At 42.3% G+C, this 24,411-nt stretch overlaps 1 protein-coding gene across 10 annotated transcripts in view; it reads left to right on the forward strand.

Annotated features, from left to right (window-relative positions):
- The window catches only part of DACH2 (dachshund family transcription factor 2), a 340,390-nt gene that overhangs the window by 246,821 nt on the left and 69,158 nt on the right, over window positions 1-24,411 (forward strand). For all 10 annotated transcript variants that reach the window (XM_081180171.1, XM_081180162.1, XM_081180164.1 and 7 more), the window contains 2 exons: window positions 9,995-10,150; window positions 14,787-14,959. In XM_081180171.1, the coding sequence (XP_081036297.1) occupies window positions 9,995-10,150; window positions 14,787-14,959 (329 nt within the window). The remainder of the gene's footprint in view (window positions 1-9,994; window positions 10,151-14,786; window positions 14,960-24,411) is intronic.

Consider the following 24,411-nt stretch of genomic DNA (forward strand, 5'->3'; position numbering starts at 1 on the left):
AGTGCCTCTGGTAGATATGCCCCCTTCTCTTCCAAAATGAAAGCCAGGAGCAACAAGGAGTTGTGGGGAACAACAATATGTTTTGTCCTCCACGCAATCCTAGCTTTGAAATTTGTTCTCCAGTGCCGAAATGTAAAAGTTAGCAACTCCGTTGCAGATCTCATGCTTTGAATGCAGAAGGTCCTGGGTTCAATCATGTTCAATCTCTGGCATTTTCATGTATGGCTATGAAAACCTCCATCTGAAACCTCAATGAATCACTGCTAGTCAGTGTAGATCAGAAATAGCCAACATCATGCCCTCCATATGTTATGGGCTACAAATCCCATTATCCCTGACCCTTGGCCATGCTGACCATGGTTGATGGGACTTGGAACTCAACAACATCTGGACAGGTTCCCCATCCCTGTTCTAAACCTGATCTAGGTCAGGTGCAGGGAAGCTTTGGTCCTCCACAAGATCCCTGGCCATTGGCCATGCTTGCTAGGGCTGATGGAGGTTGTAGGTTCAGCAGCATCAGGTGGGTTAAAAGTTCCCCATGCCTGACTTATTGCATATATACAAAAGCAATGTATACAAGTTAACACATTAGCAGGATTTTTAAAAATGCTTATAATATTATACATAAGGTATAAAATTGGAAAGTAAAACGAGCTAAAGAATTTATGGACATGAATGAACAACATAGTATAAGGGAACCGGGGGTGGGGGGGTGGGGAGTCAGGAAATTCTAGTAGTCCCATGTTTTGGATTCAATATGGATTGTGTATACGTATAGTTTTTTATGGTTTTGATGTATGGTTTTTCTTTTTTATGTGATGTTTTGTTGTTGTAAAAATTGTGTGTGTGTGTGTGTGTGTGTGTGTGTGTGTGTGTGTGTGTGTGTGTTCCCCATGCCTGGCTTGGGTGATCATCTGAACTTGGCCTGTCTATGTAATCCAAAACATCTAGAGGGCACCAGGTTGGCTACTGGTGGGGTAGATTTAGATGGGTCAATGGTCAAATGGCACATGGCAACCTGTGTTCCAGTGCAACTCAGTAGTATTGTGGCTCATGGTCTAGAAACTTAATGACAAGCATCAAATATCCTGACAGACATGCAATTTCTTCCACCTACCCCCACTTTTAGTTTTTAAAGTCAGAAAGAGTTTTTAAAGTCAGGATAGTTTTTAAAGTCAGAAAGAGTTTTCAAAAAGTTTTGGGGGAAAAAATGATATTCTGGGTGCCTTTCCCCTCCTTCCTCCCCAGTGACTTTTTATTATATAATTATCAATAGATTACCACACCTAAGTTGTGACAGACATATTTTTTAAGTATGACTGACTGATGGACAGACTGGGAATTGCTGAATTAATGGGCATATTTCAAAGCCTTGGCAGGACTGAGCAGTAATTACATCTGCTGAACCACTTGATAACTTTTTGGAAGTAGACCAGTAAAGCCATCGCTAGAGTTCTCAATTTTTAATATTTTAACTTAACCGGTTTTATAGCTTACTTCGAGTGCACAGTACAGAACACCCTAAACGCAGCTGTACAAACCGGTGCATGAAATGTCGAAATGCCTTTTGTAAGTCATTCATTTATCATTTCAGATTATTACTAGGCTAGTTCTTTGGGGAATTGTTTTGTCCAAAGGATTTCCAGTCTCTCTTTTTCCCTTCTCCACCTTTAGAAACTCAATCCTTTCTCCATCGCCTCAAAATGTCTGGTGCCTTTTTCATGGTGGGGGGAGAAGGATGTCAATTCTTCTTTTGCACCGAAATTGTTGGCATGTCAATTTAGAATTATATCACCCTGTGCTTCATGGTAAGCACTGTTGAATTCAGTGGGGCTTACCTTTGAGTAAACATATTAGGATTGTGCTGTAAGTCAGTCTTTCCCTTTTACTCTCCTTTCAAACACAGCTGAAAGAAAATTTCAGTTTAGAAATTTTATATGATGTTGATTGGAATTTATGGTGGGGGAGTATACTCAGTCCTAAACAGAGCAAAAACTGACTAACAGATGCCCACTTGACCGCTTCAATTGGTGGAATTGGCACTACTGCAGGTACAGTATAATATAATACTCGTTCTGCATTTATCTTTTTGTAAACCACTTTGAGGTATTTTTTATTTTTACAATCAAGAGGTATATAAATTTGAATGAATGAATGAATGTTAAGTGGGGGCACACACATACTGTACCAAATATAATTTTAAGAGAGAAGCAGCTTCCAGGCACCAAATTATCTCAATGTGTGTGTGGCCCTTGCAGACCTCTATCCCTTTCCCCAAACTTAATGGGCATGTTAGTAAGGAGGGCTCACAACAGCCATCTCCATTAAGATCTAGATGTTGCAGGGAGTGTCCACAGCTGGTAGGGGTCCATGGGAAGATGGAATTCTCATGGCCCCTAAAGTCCCTAACATGCATGCTTGGAGTAGGAAAGCTTTTGCCCTCCATATACTGCTGACATACAACTCCCATCATCATTGGCCATTCTGACTGGGACTGACAGGAGTTGCAGTTTAGCAACATCTGAAGGGCCACAGGTTTCCCATCTCTTCTCTAGGGCCTCATAAGCCTGACCAGCGGTGGGGTGGGGAGAATTTGCATTTAAAGCACTTACCTGAATTTTGTGGTGCAGCCCTCTAACCGGTCTTTACCAAAAATGCATATATTACTCTTTTTATTTCTTTATTTGCAGTCAACAGACCATGAAAACATTTTTGTGACAGTTGACAGTTAGCAATTACAAATGATAACATTAATTTAAAAAGTGCACATGAAACAGCTAAAAGCACAGAGTTGAAATATTGGGCATATTAGGCGGGAAAATGTGCACAAAGGTGAACATTAGTGAAAATAACATACAAAAACACATTATACTTGCAAAAATGCATACATTAGTGAAACTACAGAGAAAAATATGTTTATGAGGAGAAATCTGCACAAAAATGCTGAAGAATATTCATGAGGGCTTATAGAGAATATCACAAATTGCTGCAGAAATGTGGAGAACTGAATTTAAGATTGGAAAAATGAGAAACTTGAGTTGACCAAAACTGATAAATCTATTTGTCCCTCCACAAAAATGACAAAGCTGCTATTATTTAATTCTTTAATTAATTCCATTTACGCTTTGCTTCCTATGGAATACCTTAAATGGATTTCACAATAACTACATCAGCAATAAAAACAAAAAGGATTACACAATTTCATGTATACAAACAATGGACTGCATTCAATGTTAATCCTACTAAGAGTAGGCCCACTGAAACGAATGGACATGATTGATTAGTTCCCATTAATTTCAGTGAGTCTACTCAGAATAGGATGTTGCATACAACCCAGTTATAACTGTTTTTTTTAAATTGTAGAACAATTTCAGATGTAAAAATAATGTCAAGTTATCGATTTTTTGTGAAGCGCTTTGAGGTTTTATTAAAACCAGGCGGTCTGTAAATGTTGTGGAATAAATGAATCCAAATAGATAAAAATCCAAAGTAGGCTGGTTGTTTTCCTGAATTCAAAAACAACTCAACTATTCAGCTAAAGAAAAGATCACCATTTATAGCCCCAAAACCTTTCTAAACATGAAGGTTGTAGCCACCTGGCGGAAGAAGGCTGGTGGAAGAAAAGGCCACGACAAGCCTCTGCTGTGAGTTATTTATTTATTTAGAACACTTATATTCCACTTCACTTCTCCATGAGGCTCACAAAGAAACCTGCAAAATATTATCACAATACAATCACATTCAAGTCTGCTATCCATGACATAAAGAGTATGTTGTGCCTGTGGTGCCAGGATTGTGCAGGTGGCATTTCCCCTTTGACCTGAGCCTCCTAAGGAGCAGAGCCTGCTGGAGGGCTCTTCCGAGGCAAGAGAGTGGTGCTGAGCAGCTGAAACTCTCTCAGCCCATGATGGAGCCAAGCCAGCCGTTGCTGGTAGTTGCCAAGCGGCAGCTCCCGCTGGTGTCCTCTGGGGCAAGGCACAATTGCCTGGGCTCAGTTTTGAATGGATTCAGAGTGCAGACAAAGTGTAAATATTTGCTTTATTTTTGCAAGCCGGTATTTGTTGTTGTTGTTTCATTTTGCCATGGGAAACAAACAAACAAAAAAAGGTTTTCAGAACTTCCCACCCTTGGGCTGTTAGCATGCTCATGTGCGTGTGCGCGCGCGTGCACACACACACACCAGCTTCTGAGAATTCACCAGGCATGGACACTGAAGACATTATTGCTTTCAACTAGGGGATTCAATTTCCCCCTCCCCCTCCCTGAATTATATAGCAACAAATCAAATGTCAAACGCAGATAGATGTAGTGGACAGTGTGAATTTCATTTAGACAGACCACACAATTTTAAAAATAGATAGAAGGAATCTGAAACCAAAGGAGAAAGTGCTGTCAGCCGATTGAACTTTAGATTGGTTTTTTGAAAACTTTTATTTCCCTCCTGTCCATCTAAAACTTTGAAACAAATTTGCATTTTACAAAGTCGCCTTCCCCTGGAAGATACGAGTTTGAAGAACCAGTGATCGATACCTGGAGTGTGGGCACATGATTTTATGCCTTGAGTTCCTTTTCAGAACCTTCCCCGCCCCAGAAAACCTGGCTTCGAAAAGCAATTGAGGAATTTGTCCCAACAGATTTTGATGGTGGAAATGCTGCCAGTGTGAGGCGGCTATTCTCCTACACAGGGAAAGTCACACAGTTGTTGTGAGGATGAAAGGCCATGTGCTTGAGCTCCTAGGAGGAAAGGTGGGATATAAAGGAACTAAAAAGCCCAGGGGTCCCCAACATTTTGATGGCACCTTTGGAAACTGCCATGGGAACCCATTTCACAGAAGAAGAAAATGAAAATAAAACCCTCTTTTAAAAATCCTAGTGAAGTGTCTTGGCCAAAACAATATAATAAAGGCAACTGCCTTCATTCCTGATTTTTTTTTTTTTATGGGACCTTAAGTTGGCAACAAGGGGATGTCTGATGGTGCTATGGCGCCCACGAGCGCCACACTGGGGACTCCAGTGCTGGCCATACTGCCACACCCCAACTCTGTATGGAGAGCCAAAGGATAGAAAAGGGGTGCCTAGCTACGTTAAAAGGCCTCTTTTCAGAATTGGGGCCAGTGGTGCATGGGATGTCAGGAATAAGGCTGGTGCCATAATCCTCATCTCCCCTACAGACATTTGTTCTACATGTGGAAGGGGAGATCTGAAAACATCTGAAAACAACATTTGTAGTCAGCCTATAAAACAGTACTCTTAAGAGGTCATCTTCACCTTCTTTGAATGGATGGCATCTCTGTAATATGTATTGTTTCTTTCCATACAATTTCTGAAACCAGCTCAGCTGAACTTGTTCTGTTTCTGACTGAAATTTTATATGTAGTGTCCCTATTGGCCTGCATTTCAGTTCCTTTTCCTCTTGGATAGCATCTATCATTCAGACATCTGGAACGTGCCCAGGCACAGATCATCATCTTAATTTACACACTGCACCCACTGTTTAGTAAAAGATGTGGACCTTGACAGACTTAATTATGATAGAAAATGTGTTGTTCTTTTTCAAAGGCAACATGGAATCAGAGAACTGTTCAGTTGGAAGGGACCCTGAGGGTCATCTAGTCCAACCCCCTGCAATGCAAGAATCTCAACTGAAGCATCCATGGCAGATGGCCATCCAGCCTCTGCTTAAAAACCCTCAATGAAGGAAAGTCCATCACCTTCTGAGGGAGTCCATTCCACTGCCAAACAGCTCTTATTGTCAGAAAGTTCTTCCTCTTGTTTAGCCACCTTTGGTCGGAAAAAAATATGCCCATGTCAAGCTGATCCACTGATTTGTCAAATGCCTTTAGCATTAACTACAGATTGTATGTATATTTCTCTCTCTTGGCTTATCACTATAAAGAATCAAGTGTGGGGTAGTGATTACAGTGTTGGACTAGGACCTGAGAGACTCAGATTCAACGCACCATGAAAATTTACTGGGTGACCTAGGGCCAGTCGCTATCTCTCAGCCTAGCCTACATCACAGGGTTGTTGTGAGGGGAAAACCATTTATGGTTTTCCTGAGCTCTTTGGGAGAAAAGTGGCATATAAATGGAATAATAAATAAACAAAATTGCAGCATAACCTTTTTCCTGAAAGCCAAAGCAAGTAAGGTTTTTACTCTGCATTGTTGGAGGAAGGGTGGTTTGTGCCTCTCTCTCTCTTTTTTTTTACGTTACTGTGACACAAAATGTGCTTAGCAAAATGTGATGGAGATCAAATTCTCAAGCCCTTAAAACTTGCATTTGGTTTTGCCAACGTTATTTAAAAAGTTAGAAAACTTTGGCCACAATCCAGAACACATTTTGATTTTTTGATTTTTTTTTAAGGAAATGGATATATTAATTTATGCAGACACCATATTGAGTGTTGTTTGTGAGCGTTTTATCTAGCTAACTTTTGTAGACACAGTATAATTACAGTGGTGCCTCGCAAGACGAAATTAATCTGTTCCACGAGTCTCTTCGTCTTGCGGTTTTTTCGTCTTGCGAAGCACGGCTATTAGCGGCTTAGCGGCTATTAACGGCTTAGCGGCTTTAAGAAAAAGGAAACAAACTCGCAAGAACTCGCAAGATATTTCGTCTTGCGAAGCAAGCCCATAGGGAAATTCGTCTTGTGGAACGACTAAAAAAACGGAAAACTCTTTCGTCTAGCGAGTTTTTCGTCTTGCGAGGCATTCGTCTTGCGGGGCACCACTGTACATAATGGTACATGCAATTCACATATTCATTCTGAATAAAAGAAAAAGATCGACCCTTTTAGAAACCAGAATTAGTGGGCTCTTATATCACTTTAACAGGAGACCCATATTCCTACCACAGAGTTAACAATTCCCAGAGAGAACTATAGCAATTGCAGCTCTGTGGGGAGAATGGACAACTGTCTCCCAAAAGCTCTCAGCTCACTTTATAAATTAACAGTTCCCAAGATTGTTTGGGGAAAAGCTTAGGGTGGCAATTAACCTTCTCCTACTCAGAGTAGACCTGTTGACATTAACGGATGTTGAGAAGGGAGTACAAAACTGGTGATTAAAGGATTTGGTTCAACAAGACAGCTCTTTTAAAGGGACTGAATCCTTCCCCTCTCACACACATTGTAAAGCAAAAAACCAACAACCCTGACTTTGCCATGTAATAGTTTAAAGAAGAAGAAGGATGAGTCCACATTTTACTTTTATTGTTAGGTGTACCCTTAAAAATGTGGGGTGTAAATCTAAAAACTGCAGTTGATGAAGCTACTTACCTATGCTATCATTCCTGAAGATAATCTCATTGGTGATGGGGGGAAGAGGTAACCCCACAAAAGAATGTCAAAAAATGTCCACAACCTGGTTCCCACCAGATGTTTTAGACTACAGCTTCCATCATTACTGATAACTGACCACTCTGGAGTTGATGGGAGTTTTAGATTACGAGCATGTGGAGAGTGCCAGGTGGGTGCAAGCTGACCTATAAGAACTCAACTTCCAAGGAAAAGGAACTTTTTAATTCTAGAATGCAAAATGCATATTGTCTGCTTTGTGCTCATTAGTCCAACTGTGTTTAATCTCTGGAACACTGGCCTTTCAGAAGATGCAAATACGACCATGCTTTGAAATGCACCCTATTTCAGTCAATGTGAATTTGGGACAGTCAGTGCACAGTGTGTTAAATTTACGATGGAAGTGCTGACACAACTAACGCAAATATAGCAGCGCTGTTGAACACCGCTGTAATTATGCCACATTATATTAAAACATATGGTATAATTTAGCTTGGCATAAATGTATCTTTCTTTGTCACTGCATTGCTCATCATTTTTGAAAATTACAAATCTGTAATAGTAAAGGTAATTCATAGCTTAGCTGTAGTATTAAAATGATGGAGTGTTTCCCTTTTTGCTCAATCATTGATCTTTCAATTTTTCCCCCCTGTTTGATAGCATTAATCACATTTATTAGCCAAGTGCTTATCATAAAGAATGTTGAGTGTTTCTATGCTGTTACTTTCATCTTCAATTAAGATACATTTTCCCTCCTGCCACTGTCCCTTACGCACCAACAAAGTATTACTGATTCTAATTGGAAATCAAGTTAATGAATTCCTGGCAGTGTCAATAACCCAGACAGGCGCCTCCCCACCCCCACCCCCCACCCCCACCTCCTTCGACCAATACAAAATCTAATCGAATGCTTTCATTGAAAAGGGAAAATAACAGAAAATACCTTGATTAACATTAACTTAATACTTTGCTCTGTAGAAAATTATTGTGGCACATTGGCACAGGACCGAATGCATGGGCAAAATTAATAATGCATTCCTTAATTAGCATTTCAGGTTTTTTAATCCTTTTTTAGGGGGGAGCCCAGATTAGAAAATTGGGGAGGTTTGGGCTGGCAGAAAATGGTTGAGTAGTCAGGGGGAGGGACCAGTTTGAGTGTCTTTGACTTGTAACGGGAAATGCACATGCCCTGGTACATGGAACAAGATGTGCCACGTAGAACAGGGCAGTCCACTTCACACACACAACATTCTGCACCAGGCTTATCTGAAATAATTCCTTATGCTGGTCTATGACTGTAATAAAGATGTGAATTGGAAATAATTCCAACAAAAACAGAATTCTCTGACCTATACAAAATTCAGCCAATGGGTACACATTTGTGTTGTCTTTAGATTTTATTGTTTCTTCTTCTAGTTGTGCAGAAGGGCCATCAACTATTAATGGTGTTTCAAGGGACAGCTTGGCCCTGACTTCCAGGCAAATTCATTTCAGCTGCCCACTCTGAGATGTGCTTGTTTACTTGAAGAGCTGAAAAGATTCCATGCTCTGTGGGTTATATACCAGAGATGGGGAGCCTATGATTCTCCATATGATGTTGGACTCCCACTCTATAATCAGTCACAACTAGCCAATACAATGGTCAGAGATGATGGAAACTGTGGTCCAACAACATCTGGAGACACTGGCACCAACTATAGGGGGCCCTGGCGGCCTGGGCACCCACACCGCAGGGCTCTGACATGACTTCCAGACTTCTGAGGCGATGTCCGAGGTCCTGCAAAACCTCTGACACAACTTTTGGTAGAAACCAGAAATCACATCAAAGGTCTTCAGGGCCTCAGAAGTACCGCTGTGAAGCGCCAATGTAACATGACATCACAACGTCATGATATCACATTATGTCACGGGTGCCATTGGGCACCCATAATCTGAGGCCAAAGCTGGCACCCCTGTGGCGAGTCACTGGTTCCCCATTTCCTGTTATACAGCATAGGCTCTTTCCACATAATTGGGAATTCTGGATGGTGGATTTCCTGGTCAGAGCTCATATATTCTGTATGCATGTAGTCTTTAATCAGTCCTTTGATCATATTTGTCAGTCTTCTCCATCATTATTTTTTTTCCATTTCCATGGGTATGTCACATGCACAAGTCTAGAATCCATTATGCAGGAACTTCATTTAGCCATTGTCCCTGAACATCTTATTCCTGTGGGGTCTATTGCTATACTGTAAAAAAACCAAACCAAAACAAAACAAACCCATAACTTACACCTATTACAAGGGAAAGAGTAACCACAGCCTTTCAGTGCTGTTTGATGGAACTTTATTTTGTAATCCAATATGTTGGATGTTCAGTTCTATGTATCAGCAGCAGCCAAGAATATATGGATGTTGCTAGATCTTTCTTCTCCTTACAGATGGGCTTTCTCTTTTCTTCTGCCCGATTGTATCTTAGTAAACTCTTGACCTCACAGACGTCCTGTGTTGAGTTTATATTGGTGTCCTTTCTTTTGTTAGTTTTATGTATTGTTGTCCCCCCCCACCTTAATGCATAATTAAACATTTCATCTAATTAACTATTATTATTATTTTTGTAATCTTCCTGTCAGGGTAGGGAAGAAATCTTTTCATGACCCTTTGCCAGCGATGAAAAATAATTGCTCAAAACCCAATCTTTGCACACTCTTTTCCAGGTGGAAGTGAATCTTCATGGGATAAAGAGAAACTTCAGTCACCCATCCCACCAGGATCCCATCACGGGGTCAGCCATGCGACTCTGGCAGGGCAGCCAAGTCTGGGAAGTGCTCATCCTCTCAGCCCTCTGCAGCAAAACCATCTGCTCACAAACAGTATGTATGATGGTATCCCCTTTTCATCCTCCACATGGCCATGAGAAGTGTGGGAGGAAAGCTGAAAACATTAAAAAGCTGGACTGAAATTCCTACCACACTTTCATCCCTTGCAAAAGTGTGCGGAGATACTTAGAAACTTTTTGAGGGCCAAGTGGATTCTAAGAATTGTCAGGATGGTGTTCTTAAATACAAGGTATTTACATCATCAGGAAAACCTTAATACTACTTCAGGTGACCAGTGTGGCTGCTCTCAACAGCCCAGTCAACATTCAAGGAACATAATTTCCCTGGGCTGTGGCGGCTGGTTCTTTAGGGCAAATGGCCCAACCAATCTCTGTCTTGATTCTTTCTAACCCACCTGTCTGCCTTCCTGCTTACAACAAATCCAGGGGGTAGGAGGATGAGGTGAAGGTAGAATGTGTTGGCTCAACCTGCCTTTGGCTCAGGCTCCACCTACTGTTGGGCTCCATTCTTTCTGCCCTACCAGTTGCAATGTGTACCAGCCACCACTGTCCTTGGAAATCAACTGTCTTTATTATTTTGGTAAAGGAAATGAAAGAACCTTGACTGTCCCTTATTTAAAGGTGAGACCACAATTAACAAAATGTTAGAATTCACCCATCCCATTAATCCAATCTTTGGGGGTGTTATTAGCCCCCTCAAACTTGGGCCTAATACTTAGGACCAAAGCTATAATTTGTAGTCCTAGATCTTTCATGAGTTACACTGAAATCTAAGCACTTTTGCTTGGGTTTGTTTACTTTTTTGTGTGTGCAAACAAATGGGAAGTGGACAACAAACAACAACAACATTTTATTGGGACATTTGGTTTTTGAAATAAAGCTGGAAAGAATGTTTCCTTGTCATACAAGTTTCTTTGGTAATTCTGCCAAACTTAGTGGTTTGAAATCATTGGAAAATACAGCCTTCTTTCTTTCCTGGTGCACAAAAGAATATTTTGTCCAGGCAGGAGAAGGAAAAGAATGTAGATAGGTTGCATGCCAGATCGACAAGGAGGAAAAGAGTTGTGAAAGGGTGACAGCAAACGAATGAGGGAGAAATAAGATCTGCATTGTAATGTTCTAATTTGTGTTCCAAAATTTTAAAGGTAGGTTTATGCAATTAACTTTAAGATACATATCTTTGTGGATATGTGATGCATACATACAAAGTATCTTGATTATCACTCCCAACGTTAGTTGAACACACTGAGCAATTTGCACTGGTTCTTATAATAACGCATTCTCTGGTCCCCTGTTTGGCTAAAAGATAGACCCTAGACTTCTTGTGTCGCACTGAATAACAGTAGCTAACTTCTATATACTGCTAAATTTCATTTTCTGTTCTGAGGAGTTCAACACATTTGTAGTATCTAGTATCTTTTCAAGGTCTGCAAATGAAATTTATTTCCTTCCTTTCAGATTATTTCACTATTTTTATTATTATTGTTGATCACCCTGTTGTCTTGCTGATCACTCAGCAGTCTTCCGCAAGACAATTCAAGGGTTTATTGAATATCGGGCATTATGTCTGATTTGTGAACATGAGATGCATTTCCTTCACACCCCCTTTTGAAAGCACTTGATGTATTGTCCCTTAAAACTGGCAATGTGCTGTTAAATTCCGTTTGTAGTTTGCATTTAGTTTGCATGTCAATTGGACTCTAAGTAGGCACGCAACTCAGTGCGGACAGATGGTGTCTGGGAGGGTTGAAAACTCCATGGAGTATGAGGAAAGATTACCAGACTGCTGTGGGGGGCATCAATGAGGAAACAAAGACTTACGTTTGTATGAGCTTGGTGGGTTGGGTGAGGTTGTAGAACTGCTTAAAGAAAAGAGATGTCACACACACTGTTCCACAGCCCATCTAAGTGACCAGTTAATTTTATTTATTTATTTAGCATTTTCTGTTAACATTTCTAAACTGGCAACCTCTCAGCAGTGTACAATAAAATCAACGAAACGCCAGAAAAATTATAAAATCATAAAATGCAGAGCAAATGACCAACACTGAATCAGATTAATTTGTGTTTAAATTCAGATCCAGCCCTATCTTCAAAGATTGTGGTGCACATAACATTTAAACAGATTAACGTGCTGAAAAAATAAATATAAAAATGGTCGGGTCGGGGCTAAAGATGGATGTGTAATACATCCCTGTCCATCTCTAGCACAAAATTTCTTCTCAGGATTTTTTTTTTTAAAAAAAGGTCTTGCATAACTGCTACTCCTGTGAGGGACAGTGGAAATTATTTCACGTCTGTGCTTGTGGTGAGAGGTGAGAGGGCTGGTGCTCCAACATCTACAGTGGCTTTCTTTTGTCTTCCAAGTACAATCACACCTTCTGGTTTTGCTTTACTCAGCCCTTTAATGCATTGAGTCCATATGACAAGCACAGTCTATACTAGGAATGGGGAACCTCTGGCCCTCCAGATGTTGCTGGATGACAACTTCCATCATCCCTGACCACAAATTATTTTGGATAGGACTGGTGGTGTCCAACAACATCGGGAGGGGTGCAGGTTCCCCATCCTTTATATACAACAGGAATTGAGAACGTTCTGCCCTCCAGTTGTTGTTGGATTCCAGTTCCTGTCAGGGGCAGCCAACATAGGATGATGTGACTTGTAGTCCAGCAATATCTGGAAGGCCACAGGTTCCTCATCGCTGGTTTAAGCAAAGAGCCTTCTCTGTAGTGGCACCCACCCTGAAAATACCCTCCCATCAGATGTCAAGGAGATAAATAATTATACAACTTATGGAAGACATCTGAAGGCAGCCCTGTATTGGGAAATTTTAAATGTTTAATGTTGTATTTGTTGGAAGCCAACTCAGTCAGGTGGGTGGGGTACAAATAATAAAATTATTAGTATGATTAATTATAAATAAGCCTCAGGCTGTCAGATTCCCCACACATATTTCTTTTTCACACATGAGAGGAGGAGAGGAAAAAGCTAAGCCTTAAAAGTAAGCTGCCAATCCAACCACAGTTAACTAACAGAAACCCAGATCAAACTGCAGTATGATGTCCTAGATATTCTAAGGTTAAAATGCACATTTCCTTTCCCCTTGTATCGCATGAGCAGGAAGAAAAGGGTATGCGTGTGTTGAAGCCCAAAGCGTAGGAGGCAGGGGGGATGATCTCAAGATTCATTTCAGTTGATACCTGAATAATGATTTTGTGTCGCCTTCATCAAGAAGTCTGGGGCTGAAGGGAGTTGTGCCCCTAAACATCTGGAGGGCACCAGGTTGGTGAAAGCTGATTTGGATTAATGTGAATGAGCCTGGAGATCACCCCTCCTCTTAATAGTTATTAAAATGTGTTTGCCCTGTTTTCCATCTGTGCAGGACCATAAAGGTAGCTAAAAATGCCCTCAGCCACAAAAACACTTTAAAAGTTCATAATAATTATAAATTTGAAAACAAGCCATCCCATCAGTAAAACTTAACAGGAAGAGCAACCAATGCTTTGCTGGTCAGCTATACAATGAATCTTTTTGACTGAAGAATTTTTTTCCACTGACATGTTCTTGCAGCTGCATATTTTTAACCTGGGTTATACACCTGAGTTGTCTGTGTTTCTGGTCTTTTGTAATTACCATTTATGTCAGTGTTTTATGCCCAGGTTCACTCTGCTTAAAATATTATCTCCATCTTTGTTAAGAAAGCTTTGCCCCTTGAAAATGCCATCTGTTTGCAGTGTGGATTTGTTTATTTCAACGTCTATTCCTCACCTTTCCCCAAGGGCTTGAGGAAAGTAGCAATACTTAAAAAATAAACTAAGATAACACACCGTAATGAAATTCAAGATATCCTATAGCTGTTCAGTCCTGGCCATTGCATGACAACTGAAACAAGAAACAGTTTTTTCTGGAAGCTATTTGGAGGTTATGGTCTTGGATGGAGCTGTGTGTTTCAGAGTGTCTGTTTGGCTCCCTCTCTATCTGGTTTTGGACTCCAGGTCAAGATGTTACACACTTTTGACCTGGATGGGAAGTAATGATTGGTCTTAATCATTTTAGGTTATCTTAAATCATTTTTTAAAAACACAATATTTTATTAATGAAATGTGTCAAGTGGTGGCTAATGCCCATTGGGACTAGTGCAATGGTAAGCAGGGGGGTCAACAGTTGGTGGAGCCAGAGATGACAAGGAGCCATCCCCTAACTGGTTGCAAGTAAGAAGGCAGGCAGATGAGGGCTTGTCAAGGGCAGTCCAAATGGACCAACGTCTATATGATTAACAGATGGAAAAAGAATGGGCATCATTCCATACCTCCTTTTCAGCACCTCAAAGAAAAAGCCACAGATTTCTATATCTTTCTGGTCTCTCTGTGTTCCCTCACTTTCTTCTCTTCTTCTTCCTCCATCTCCTCCAGTGCAGACAGAAAAAACTTCCAACATTTTAAAAGTGCCCTGTGGCTCTATGTAGCTTCCCATCCCCATCTGTTTATTTGTAACATCCACAGATACCACAAATTTTCTTCTCACCCCACCTGCAATTTGCTGGGGGAAAGATCTGATAGATTATTAATTCCATGGAACAGTTGCAGTCTTGAGTAAAATGTCAGATTATTAAGGAATGAAAAAAATAACAATGTTTAACTGATCCACAGCCTGTTTTTCCCCCACAGGAATAGATCTGCCTTTTATGATGATGCCCCACCCACTTCTCCCAGTTGGCCTACCTCCTGCTTCGGTGGCAATGGCTATGAATCAGATGAACCATCTCAACACTATAGCTAACATGGCAGCTGCAGCTCAGATGCACAGTCCTCTTTCAAGAGCAGGAGCTTCAGTTATAAAGGTAAGGCTCCAAGCTTAGTTACACGATCAACATAATCACATGGTGCAGCTCTTGTTGGAATATACCCTGGCAGCAAGAAGGGAGGACCTCATATTTACAAGCTCTTTTCCACACAGAGAAAATAAATACAGAAAAACTGGGTTTTCTCCTGAGATGATCTGTTTCTAGTTCAAGGGGAATGTCTCTCAGGTCAGCAAGGTTTAGGGGAGTGACTTGTCATGCATAGGTAATGTGCTCTGCAAATCATACAGCTCAGGGAAGTAGGAAGTGAAGTTCCAAGGTCCTAAGAGTTATTACACATATATGAACCCCAAACAGCAAAAATTGGAGCAATTGGAAAATGATAGAAACAATGAATGGAGTCATCTCAAGTACTTAGAGCACAGTGGTGATTACTGAGACCTTCTTTCATTCAGCCTTCATGGGTTTGTGTGTGTGTGTGTGTGTGTGTGTGTGTGTACGCGCACACTAATTATGGTGGAGCCAACAGTTCCTGAGAGCAGCCTTCTCCTCTCCCCCGCCCCATAGAATGCCTGCAATAGAGTCATCATCCATGGCATTGTTGAAAACAAAAATGGCAGACTCCAGAATCAAGAGTGTTGTTGTTAAACGACAGTCCAGAGCCTGCATCAGTGTGGGCCTTGCTGATGCTCACCAATATCAGTCCATATGTCACTTCAATTATAATGTTTAAATGGGATTAATGCAATCAATAGATTGAATTGTGCAAACCCTATTGCAAGCTGTTGTATAAGTTAGTTGCTTCTCTGTAGTGTCAGAAGAGTCTGCTTCATGGACATCTTTGAATGAGGTTATCGTGTGTGTCTCCCTCCTTGCCTTAATTTATCTAAAACAAAGCTGCCTCTCCCTGCCTTCACCACTACCCTGCTGCAAAATGTGCCTGCTCAGCAAAGTTAACATTTAGTACTCTGGAAAGAAATGTCATAACTATGAAATTTGATTTCATCTTGACAAGAACACTATACATTAGGAAGAGCTACAGTAGGCCCATTTAGAAAGCCTTCCTTGCCATCTTTAATCTAGCCTAATGTGATTAGCAGGTCCTACTAGCACTTCTGTAGTAAAGACTCTTTGTCAAAAACTCTACTGTAAATCCCTGCCTTTACAGTCCCGCTGAGGAAACTTTCTCTTTTTGAATCTTGGCTTGCCGTAAGTCATCCATGGGATCAGAATTTTAAACAAAATGTTAGCACTCCCTGTTCTGCAGGATATGTCTTTAAGAAGCGCAGAATGAACTGAATTGCGTGTAAGCTGGTTGTTGATTGTAGGACTAGGAATGGGAAGATTTCTCATTTCCCCAGTTCAGGAAGGCTTTGCACGGATGCTTGAAGCTCTAATGGAGGCTTCATCTTCTACACCATGCATTTCCCATTGTGGTTTAATCAATGCCTCTATCCAGGGAACTTTGGGAACTGTAGCTCTGTGGGGAATGGGGTCGCCTTACAACTCTCAGTACCCTCACTGTTCCTAGGATTCTTTGATGGAAACCATGACTGCTAAAGGTGGTATAATAGTGTTTTAAATGTATGGTGTTGTTATGACTGGAGCTGTTACATAGGAGCCAGAGACTCCACCCCCTTCCTAACTCTCAACCAGAACCTGATCCATACAGGTGCATACAGTGGTACCTCTGGTTACGTACTGAATTCGTTCCAGAGGTCTGTTCTTAACCTGAAACTGTTCTTAACCTGAAGCACCACTTTAGCTAATGGGGCCTCCTGCTGCTGCTGCACTGCCGTTCTCATCCTGAAGCAAAGTTCTTAACCCGAGGTACTATTTCTGGGTTAGCGGAGTCTGTAACCTGAAGCGTATGTAACCCGAGGTACCACTGTATATGTAATTATCTCTGCTGCTAAGTAGCCTTGCATGAAGCTACCTGGGCACTTCACAGATGGCTCTGAAGCTCCTGGCTCACCTTCTTCATTTTCCTTATGACTCCGGATGGAATGAGCCAGCCAGAAATTTAGGTAACTGGTGTGGAGCCCTCTGGGTGAAGTAATACCACTGTCTAGGGTGTGAAGTCTAGGGTGAAGTAATACCACTGTCATTGGTCTGAATCCATTGCCACGCATGTCTTATCCAGTGACTCCATTGTCATTGATGCCTAGATCTAAGGACTCCATTGTCATTGGTCTGAATTCATTTTCATTAATGATGCAGTCACTGGATGCAGTGACTCCATTGTCAGGATTGCTGGCAGCCTGGAGATCTGCTGAGGGAGAGTTCATGCTCCCTCTGCTCCTCCGCTAAGGAAACCCTAGGTTCCAAGTCTGAACTTCGACACAAGCCCCAGTCCAAATCCCCACTCACCCATAAAAGTGAAGATGCTTAGCACTCAAAAGTGTCCACTAGTGAGCATGCCACCCTGTGACATGCAGCCACTCCTGCTTGTCTAGATGAAAGATACAGAGGGGGAAGAGGTGGGGAGGTAAACCCCTATCCTTTGCATGGTCTGGAATGTATCCTATTATTGTGCAAAGATAAGAGCCATATTTGTAGCTCGGCCAACCTTTTGGCTCAGACAGACTTTTTCTCTGTCGCTGCATGAGACAGGGCTAGAATTATTATTAATGGGTGGAAACTGGAATAAAACACACTTCAGCTAAACATTAGGAGAAATGTCATGGCAGTGAAATCTGTTTGACAGTGGAAACAGGCTGCCCTGGGGAGTGGTGGCTCTTCCTCACTACGGGTATTTAAGCAGAGGCTGGCCACCCGTCTGTCAGGGATACGAACAGGCAGGGTCCGCACCATCGTACATCCAACACACATTTAAAGCGCATGTCTTCCTGAGTCTGTCTGAGCCAAAATGCTTGGAACTGTAGTTTGTTAATCGAATTGTAGCTCTGTGAATGGGAAACTACAGTTGGGGAGCCAGGTTCTGTAAATGCATGTTGGATGTGCTTTAATTGTATGGTATGGACTGTTCCCATTGTTTCATTCTGCATTATAGATCTTGCACTCAGTGGGAGGTTGACCTCCAAGATCCCATGTAATCTTGAAAATCATTTGATTCTACGTTCATTTAAAAAAACAAACACTGGGGGAGGAGGCACTTTGATATTATGGCACTTCAAATGCATCAATATATTAGTAGTAGTAGTAGTAGTAGTAGTAGTAGTAGTAGTAGTTTTACTGATACACGTGCCTAACGGTAATAACACTGGAGATCTCCCACTTATTCAGTTTGCTGTGCAATCATTGTGATGGTATAGCAGGAGGAATCGATGCTTCTTCCTCGGGGATGCAGGTTTGAGACCCATAAGTGCCAGATAACAGTTCTTCCAAAGCTCAGTGGTAGCTTCTGGTAAATAATAACCAATGCGCTGTGTTTGTCTTTAATGTTGGGAGAGCTATTTTGAGTTGCAAATCCACATGCTTTTCTGTAAAAGCTAACCTGGGAATATTGTCAGACCAATCGCTTATTAGCCTTTTACTGTGCTTCAGGTCCTTTTAATGTTGGCTCAGCCGCCAGCGTTTGTTGTTAATAACAAATATAGCCCTAATGTGGGCTGGAAATAGCATTAACGTCATTAAGCCTGGAAACATCATTTAATCAGTCAGACACAGCATCAAATAAGGAATGTTTTCATAGTAGGAAGGAGATTGCAGGGAGCTCGAGAGAGAGAAAAGCCTAATTAGTTTGAAGAAAGTGAACCATGTGATGGAAAATAATGGCTAGGCAAAAAGAAGGGTGGGCAGTGCATTTAAGATGCCTAGAAGGGCTTGCTTCACCCCTTCGAAGTTTACCCATGTAGATTTGAGGAAGGCAATCCTCAAATCTCAACAGGTACAGCTGACTTCTTCTTTCTCCTCCTCCTTGTGTTTTTCGCAGCCAGAGGCAAATGGGACTTCCAAAGCAATGCTATAAGGGTGGGGGAGGGGTTCTGGCCTCTTGAATCTCTGTGCAGAGCTTGGGGATGGGGTGGCCATGGCAGGGTGTGGGTGTTGCAACATGTATTGAGCTCCAGTTGAGTCTCAGCTAACAGCCTCAGTATGCATTCACCTCCCCTGCTGTTCCTTCACTATATGATCACATATTTCTTTGTTTCTTGCTATTATTTTGGAGTCCTTTTTGAATTTTTTAATTATTTCATGCACCTCTACAAATCTTGGAGTTCCCCCAAATAGGCAGATATCTCACCAGTGGTTTCTCAGTAGCCCAGTTTTTGGCTTATAGTGCTGTCGGCATTGGCTGGCTGAGTTCAGTATTAGTTGGAAGGTCTCTCCCGCACCAGCATTTTGTACACAGAGGAGAGTTTGCAGAGGCTGGGAGGCTTTCTAGCTTTCTCTCTCTTGACAAGGAAAATGGAATGGGCAGAGAAACAACCACTAACACTGCCTCACATCAACCAGTCTTCCTTGCCACAGTCTTAGCAAAGAAACTGTTCATCATTTGTTCCAGGACCTTGAATTCAGTACTTCCTTACAAAATGAAATTGCTTTCCAAGAATAAGCCTATTAGAACATAAAGCTGCAGCTAGCCTACAAACTATTCAAAATGCTGATGGACAGGAACCCACCCAATTCCTATAATTTGCAAATGAGCAAAAACGGTCTCCCAGCTGTGTGATGGGAATAGTGTATATACAGTGGTGCCTCGCAGGACGAAATTAATTTGTTCCGCAAGTTTTTTCTTCCTGCGAGTTTTTCATCTTGCGATGCACGGTTTCCCATAGGAATGCACTGAAAATCAATTAATGCGTTCCTATGGAAACCGCCTTCAGACCAGGTCCGGGGACAGTCTGTCCCCCGACCTCTTCTGAAGGCTGGGGGGGGGGACAAGGGCTTTTCTTCCCACCCCCAGCATTTTAAAAAACCCCGGGACAGCGGAGGACTTCTCCGCTGTCCGGGGCGATCTTAAAATGCTGGCGGGCGGCATTTTAAAATCGCCTGGGACAGCGGAGGACTTCTCCGCTGTCCGGGGCGATGTAAAAGCCCCTGGGAAGGCAGGCAGGGGGGACAAAGACTTTTGCCCCCCGCCCGCCTTCAGAAGAGGTCCTGGACCTCTTCTGAAGGCGGGCGGGGGGCAAAAGTCTTTGCTCCCCACCGCCTGCCTTCCAAAGCCGTCCGGGACAGCGGAGAAACGTGCTGCCTTTCTCCGCTCTCCCGGGAAGGCAGGCAGGGGGGAGCAAAGACTTTCGCCCCCCGCCCGCCTTCAGAAGAGGTCCTGGATGCGCTGCCTTTCTCCGCTCTCCCGGGAAGGCAGGCAGGGGGGCCAAAAGTCTTTGTTCCCCCCCCCCGCCTGCCTTCAAAAGCCATCCGCGATAGCGGGAAGCGCTTCCCTGCTATCCCGGACTGCTTTTAAAATGCTGGCGGTGGGGAGCAAAGCCTTTCGGCCCCCGCCGGCCTTCCTGGACCTCTTCTGAAGGCCGGAGGGGGGGAAAGGCTTTGCTCCCCACCACCAGCATTTAAAAGAGGTCCCCGGAGATTTCCCTATGGGCTTTCTTCTTGCGAAGCAAGCCCATAGGGAAATTCGTCTTGCGAAGCGCCTCCAAAACAGAAAACCCTTTCGTCTTGCGGGTTTTCCGTCTTGCGAGGCATTCGTCTTGCGAGGTACCACTGTACTGGATTTCGATACTTGCTCTTCACTGTGCACCTAGTTCTGCAGAGACAGCTTGAAAATCTTCTAGATTATTTTCTCCCCAAGGGGTTGCAGATGCCACAGAAGCAAACTTGGAACATACTAAGTGCCCTGCTGGACCTGAGCAAAGCTCCAGTTTCATATGTTCAACAGTGACCAACCAGATGCCAAAAGGAAATTGCAGCAGGGTGTGCAGAAGGAAGATGGTGTTCAACTCAAGTTTCCACTTTTCTAATCCACTTTTCTAATCCATGCCACCCCATCTGTCTGTTTGATGGGATTTTATCACATATGTTGTTGACTGATATATAATGTAGTTTGACTATTCCTCCAAATGAGGAGTTGGGAAACTGTGGCTCTCCAGCTCTTGCTGGACTGTGACTCTCAGTATTCCCAACCATTTTAATTGCTGACAGCAGCTGATGAGAGTTGTAGTCCAACAACATCTGGAGGGCCAGAAGTTCCCCATCCCTGCACTAAATGTCCTCTTACCTTTATTTTAACAAAGATCTTTGTTGGGCCATTAATTTATCCCCACCCACCCACTTATCTGGAGTAGCAATACTGATAACAAGTCCAGGAAATGTTATAATAGCACAAAGGAAATGTCTGTTACTATTCTTCGACTCACAGAGAATTGCCAAAGTGGTGTGTTCTTGGTTGGCTATTTACCAATATCCTCTGATTATCTATGGGTTTGTTTGGGTTGTTGTTTTTCCTTCGGCTGAGCAGCTGGCAATTAATGAGTTGATGAGAAATGGTCACAATGCAGTGAAATTAGTAAGTGAACATCTGGTATTAAAAGCTAATGCATGCTGAAGGTGGAGGTAATCTTTCAGATTATAGTGAAACAAAAGTCCAGTTCAGGCCTGAACAGGAAATGCTTCTTGTAGGGGGCAGGGGGACAGGGCCATCCATGCTGGCTCTGCCCCAAACATCTTATCCACTTACTTCCTAATCTTCTTGTGTTGGGTTGGGAAAGTCTGAAAGGGGCTTCTCATTGCATTCACTTGGACATGAGTTGAAGTATTCATTCAGTTAGACACCCTTGATTATCAGAGTTCCCAACCATGCTGAGCGTTCTATGTAGGTTCAGTGTTGAGAAGGTTGGGAACAGAGAGAGTGGAACTGGTGCACGCTGGGACATGGTGGGTGAGATGAGCTTGTGGAGTTAATGCCTTCAGGTTGATAGTCCTCCCCCCGCCCCTCCCCCAAGGCATAATTCCTAAACAGCACTACTCATTTTATTGTTACCAAAGTTACTTCCTCTGGAGGGACAACGACATTGTGGTAGAGCACGTTCTTTGCATGCTCAGAGGTAGAGCAGGTGACCCACATTCAGAAAGTCCAAGGTTAGCTTTCTGTTTCCAGTTTAAAAGCAAGAGGTAGTTAGTAGTGAGAAAGATCCCTGACAGTCATGGTTACACAGTAGTCTGCGAAGCCTTTAGTAAACCAAGTGGTAGGTTAGAAAAGTGTGAAGTTCAGATCATTGCTCCAGGGATATGCTGTGGATGAGAAGCTTTGCTGTGTACATGGAGATCCCCCAACTCCACCGTAAGAGCTTCATTCATTGGGATTGCCCCCTGTGTTGAAAAGAATGGGAAAGTCTGCATTCCTGAAGCTAAATATGCAGGTTGTAGCTCACATGAGGTTCTGAATTGAAACACATCCATCCAATTTAAGCCTGATTTATACTTTACCTGTGGCATGGTTGCCATTTCCTGGTGGTGGGATTCTATGGAACATTTGGATGATTCTCTCGTGTGGTTACAAGGATTACATGGGCAAAACAGTTCAGAGCTCCACCATTTCTGAATATTTGTGGGGAACGGGAATGTGATGTCTAGTCACTCCCAACATGGAAATGCTCATTTGGTCATACCCCATGATACCTCTGCATCCGTTTTAAAGGAATAAAAGTGCCCATTATTCCCATGTTGCTTTCACAAATTTAGCTGAACATGTGGGTGCCAGGGGGCATAGCCAGAGAGATGTGCCAATCCTTAGGCAAGGCTGTTGAGCACGATACATCTTTCCCTCTCATATGTTTTATGAATGCATGGGGAGGTTCTTTGAAAACACTATTCCAAAAGGATACAGTGGTACCTTGGGTTACAAACACCTCTGGTTACAAACACTTTGGGTTACAGACTCCCCTAACCCGGAAGTAGTACCTCGGGTTAAGAACTTTACCTCAGGATGAGAACAGAAATTGCACAGCGGCAGCGGGAGGCCCCATTAGCTAAAGTGGTACTTCAGGTTAAGAACAGTTTCAGGTTAAGAATGGATCTTCGGAATGAATTAAGTTCGTAACCAGAGGTATCACTGTGTTTGGTTGTCAAAAGATTGACCAAAAAGGCCTACCCTTGATACAGCGTTCAGCTCCTTCTGAGAAGTTCAGCCTCAAACAGGTATAATAACATTAAAAACACCACAGTGAAAACATCACTTTGAAGAGATAATTTACATTACCAAAGGTATTCTGTGTTCATTGGGAAGCCATACTTTCCCTATAAAATCACAATCTTGAAGTTTCTTCATTTTTGTTTTCAGAAAGATCCTGAAGCAGGGTGATGTTGTTATGCTGCCTCCAGTTTCATTAGTGAGTTAACTCCCACATTGCCCTGCCCAGAAGATCACAAGAGGAAAGGCATAAATTAAAAAGAAATATCGAGACAAATGTATGAATAAAATTTCCAGTATTCAGACAGAGCTGCAAAACCCACTTGTCAGCAGAGAAATGCCATTAAGTCCTTAAGGAACTCATTAATAGATTAACATTTGGATGAGTAATTATAGCTGCACTAGAAATAAAAATAAACAAGCAAGTCTTAGCATCACAGCTCCTCTAAACACTTGGCACACAAGTGAAGATCAATACTATGAAATATCACTGCTGGAAGTACTAAGGTCAAGTTGATTATGTCAAGAATAGATATGCTCTGCATGTGTGTGTATCTGTGTGTTATGTATATGTTGTTGTGAGTTTGGCTGACTTGATCACTGTGAAAGGGTAGTTTGGGCCCTGGCAAAAGCCATCTTCTGTCATGTGGTCCCCATTGGTACTGAACTTATAAAGGGGCTATGCAGAATGCATGGACTAACACACTACTGGTTAGTCCCCCATGGTTGGGGCTCCCCCATGGTTGGGGAGTACTGGCACTCCCCCATGGTTGACGCATGATCTTATCTATTTGAAGCAGACATGGGTGTATATGCATAGGGTTCCATCCATGGAAATGGGAGCACTAATGTCAATACTTCCACATGTATGAATCCCTTTAGGGTGTTGGCATCTAGTGGGAACAGTTAGCCAGTGCATTCCAGACAGCCCCTTAACAAATTCATGGGTGACTTACATTTAAAACTAAAACATAAAAATGCAAATAAAACATCAATGTTCTCATGCAAACTCCTACAGTTAAATCACATGTGTGCGCGCATGCACACACACACACACACACACACAACCACCACTTGCCCAATAACAGCTACAGAAAGCTTTGGCAGCACACTAACAGCACTAAAGTAGGACTAAAGGTAATGTTAAATGCTTTTTAATGACTGGGTGGTCTGCTGAAGTTCAGCAGTTCATTTGCAGGGGAGTAGGGTTTGAGAAAATGTCCTGCAGGTTGCATTTCTGTACATATGTTAGAAGGGGGGATACAAAGGGAAATAGGACACTTATTGGTAAATGATATTATTATTATTATTATTATTATTAAGCCCATATGTGTTTGTCTATTTTAAACTGGCCGTAGTTTCAGTTTGTATGGAATGAGAAAGAAACAGAGAGAACTGGTAATTTTTTGACAGAGCTATTTATTAATTATTTTACTTTGAACAA

Source organism: Podarcis bocagei (assembly GCF_964188305.1).
Source record: "Podarcis bocagei genome assembly, chromosome: Z".
Lineage (NCBI taxonomy): Eukaryota > Metazoa > Chordata > Lepidosauria > Squamata > Lacertidae > Podarcis > Podarcis bocagei.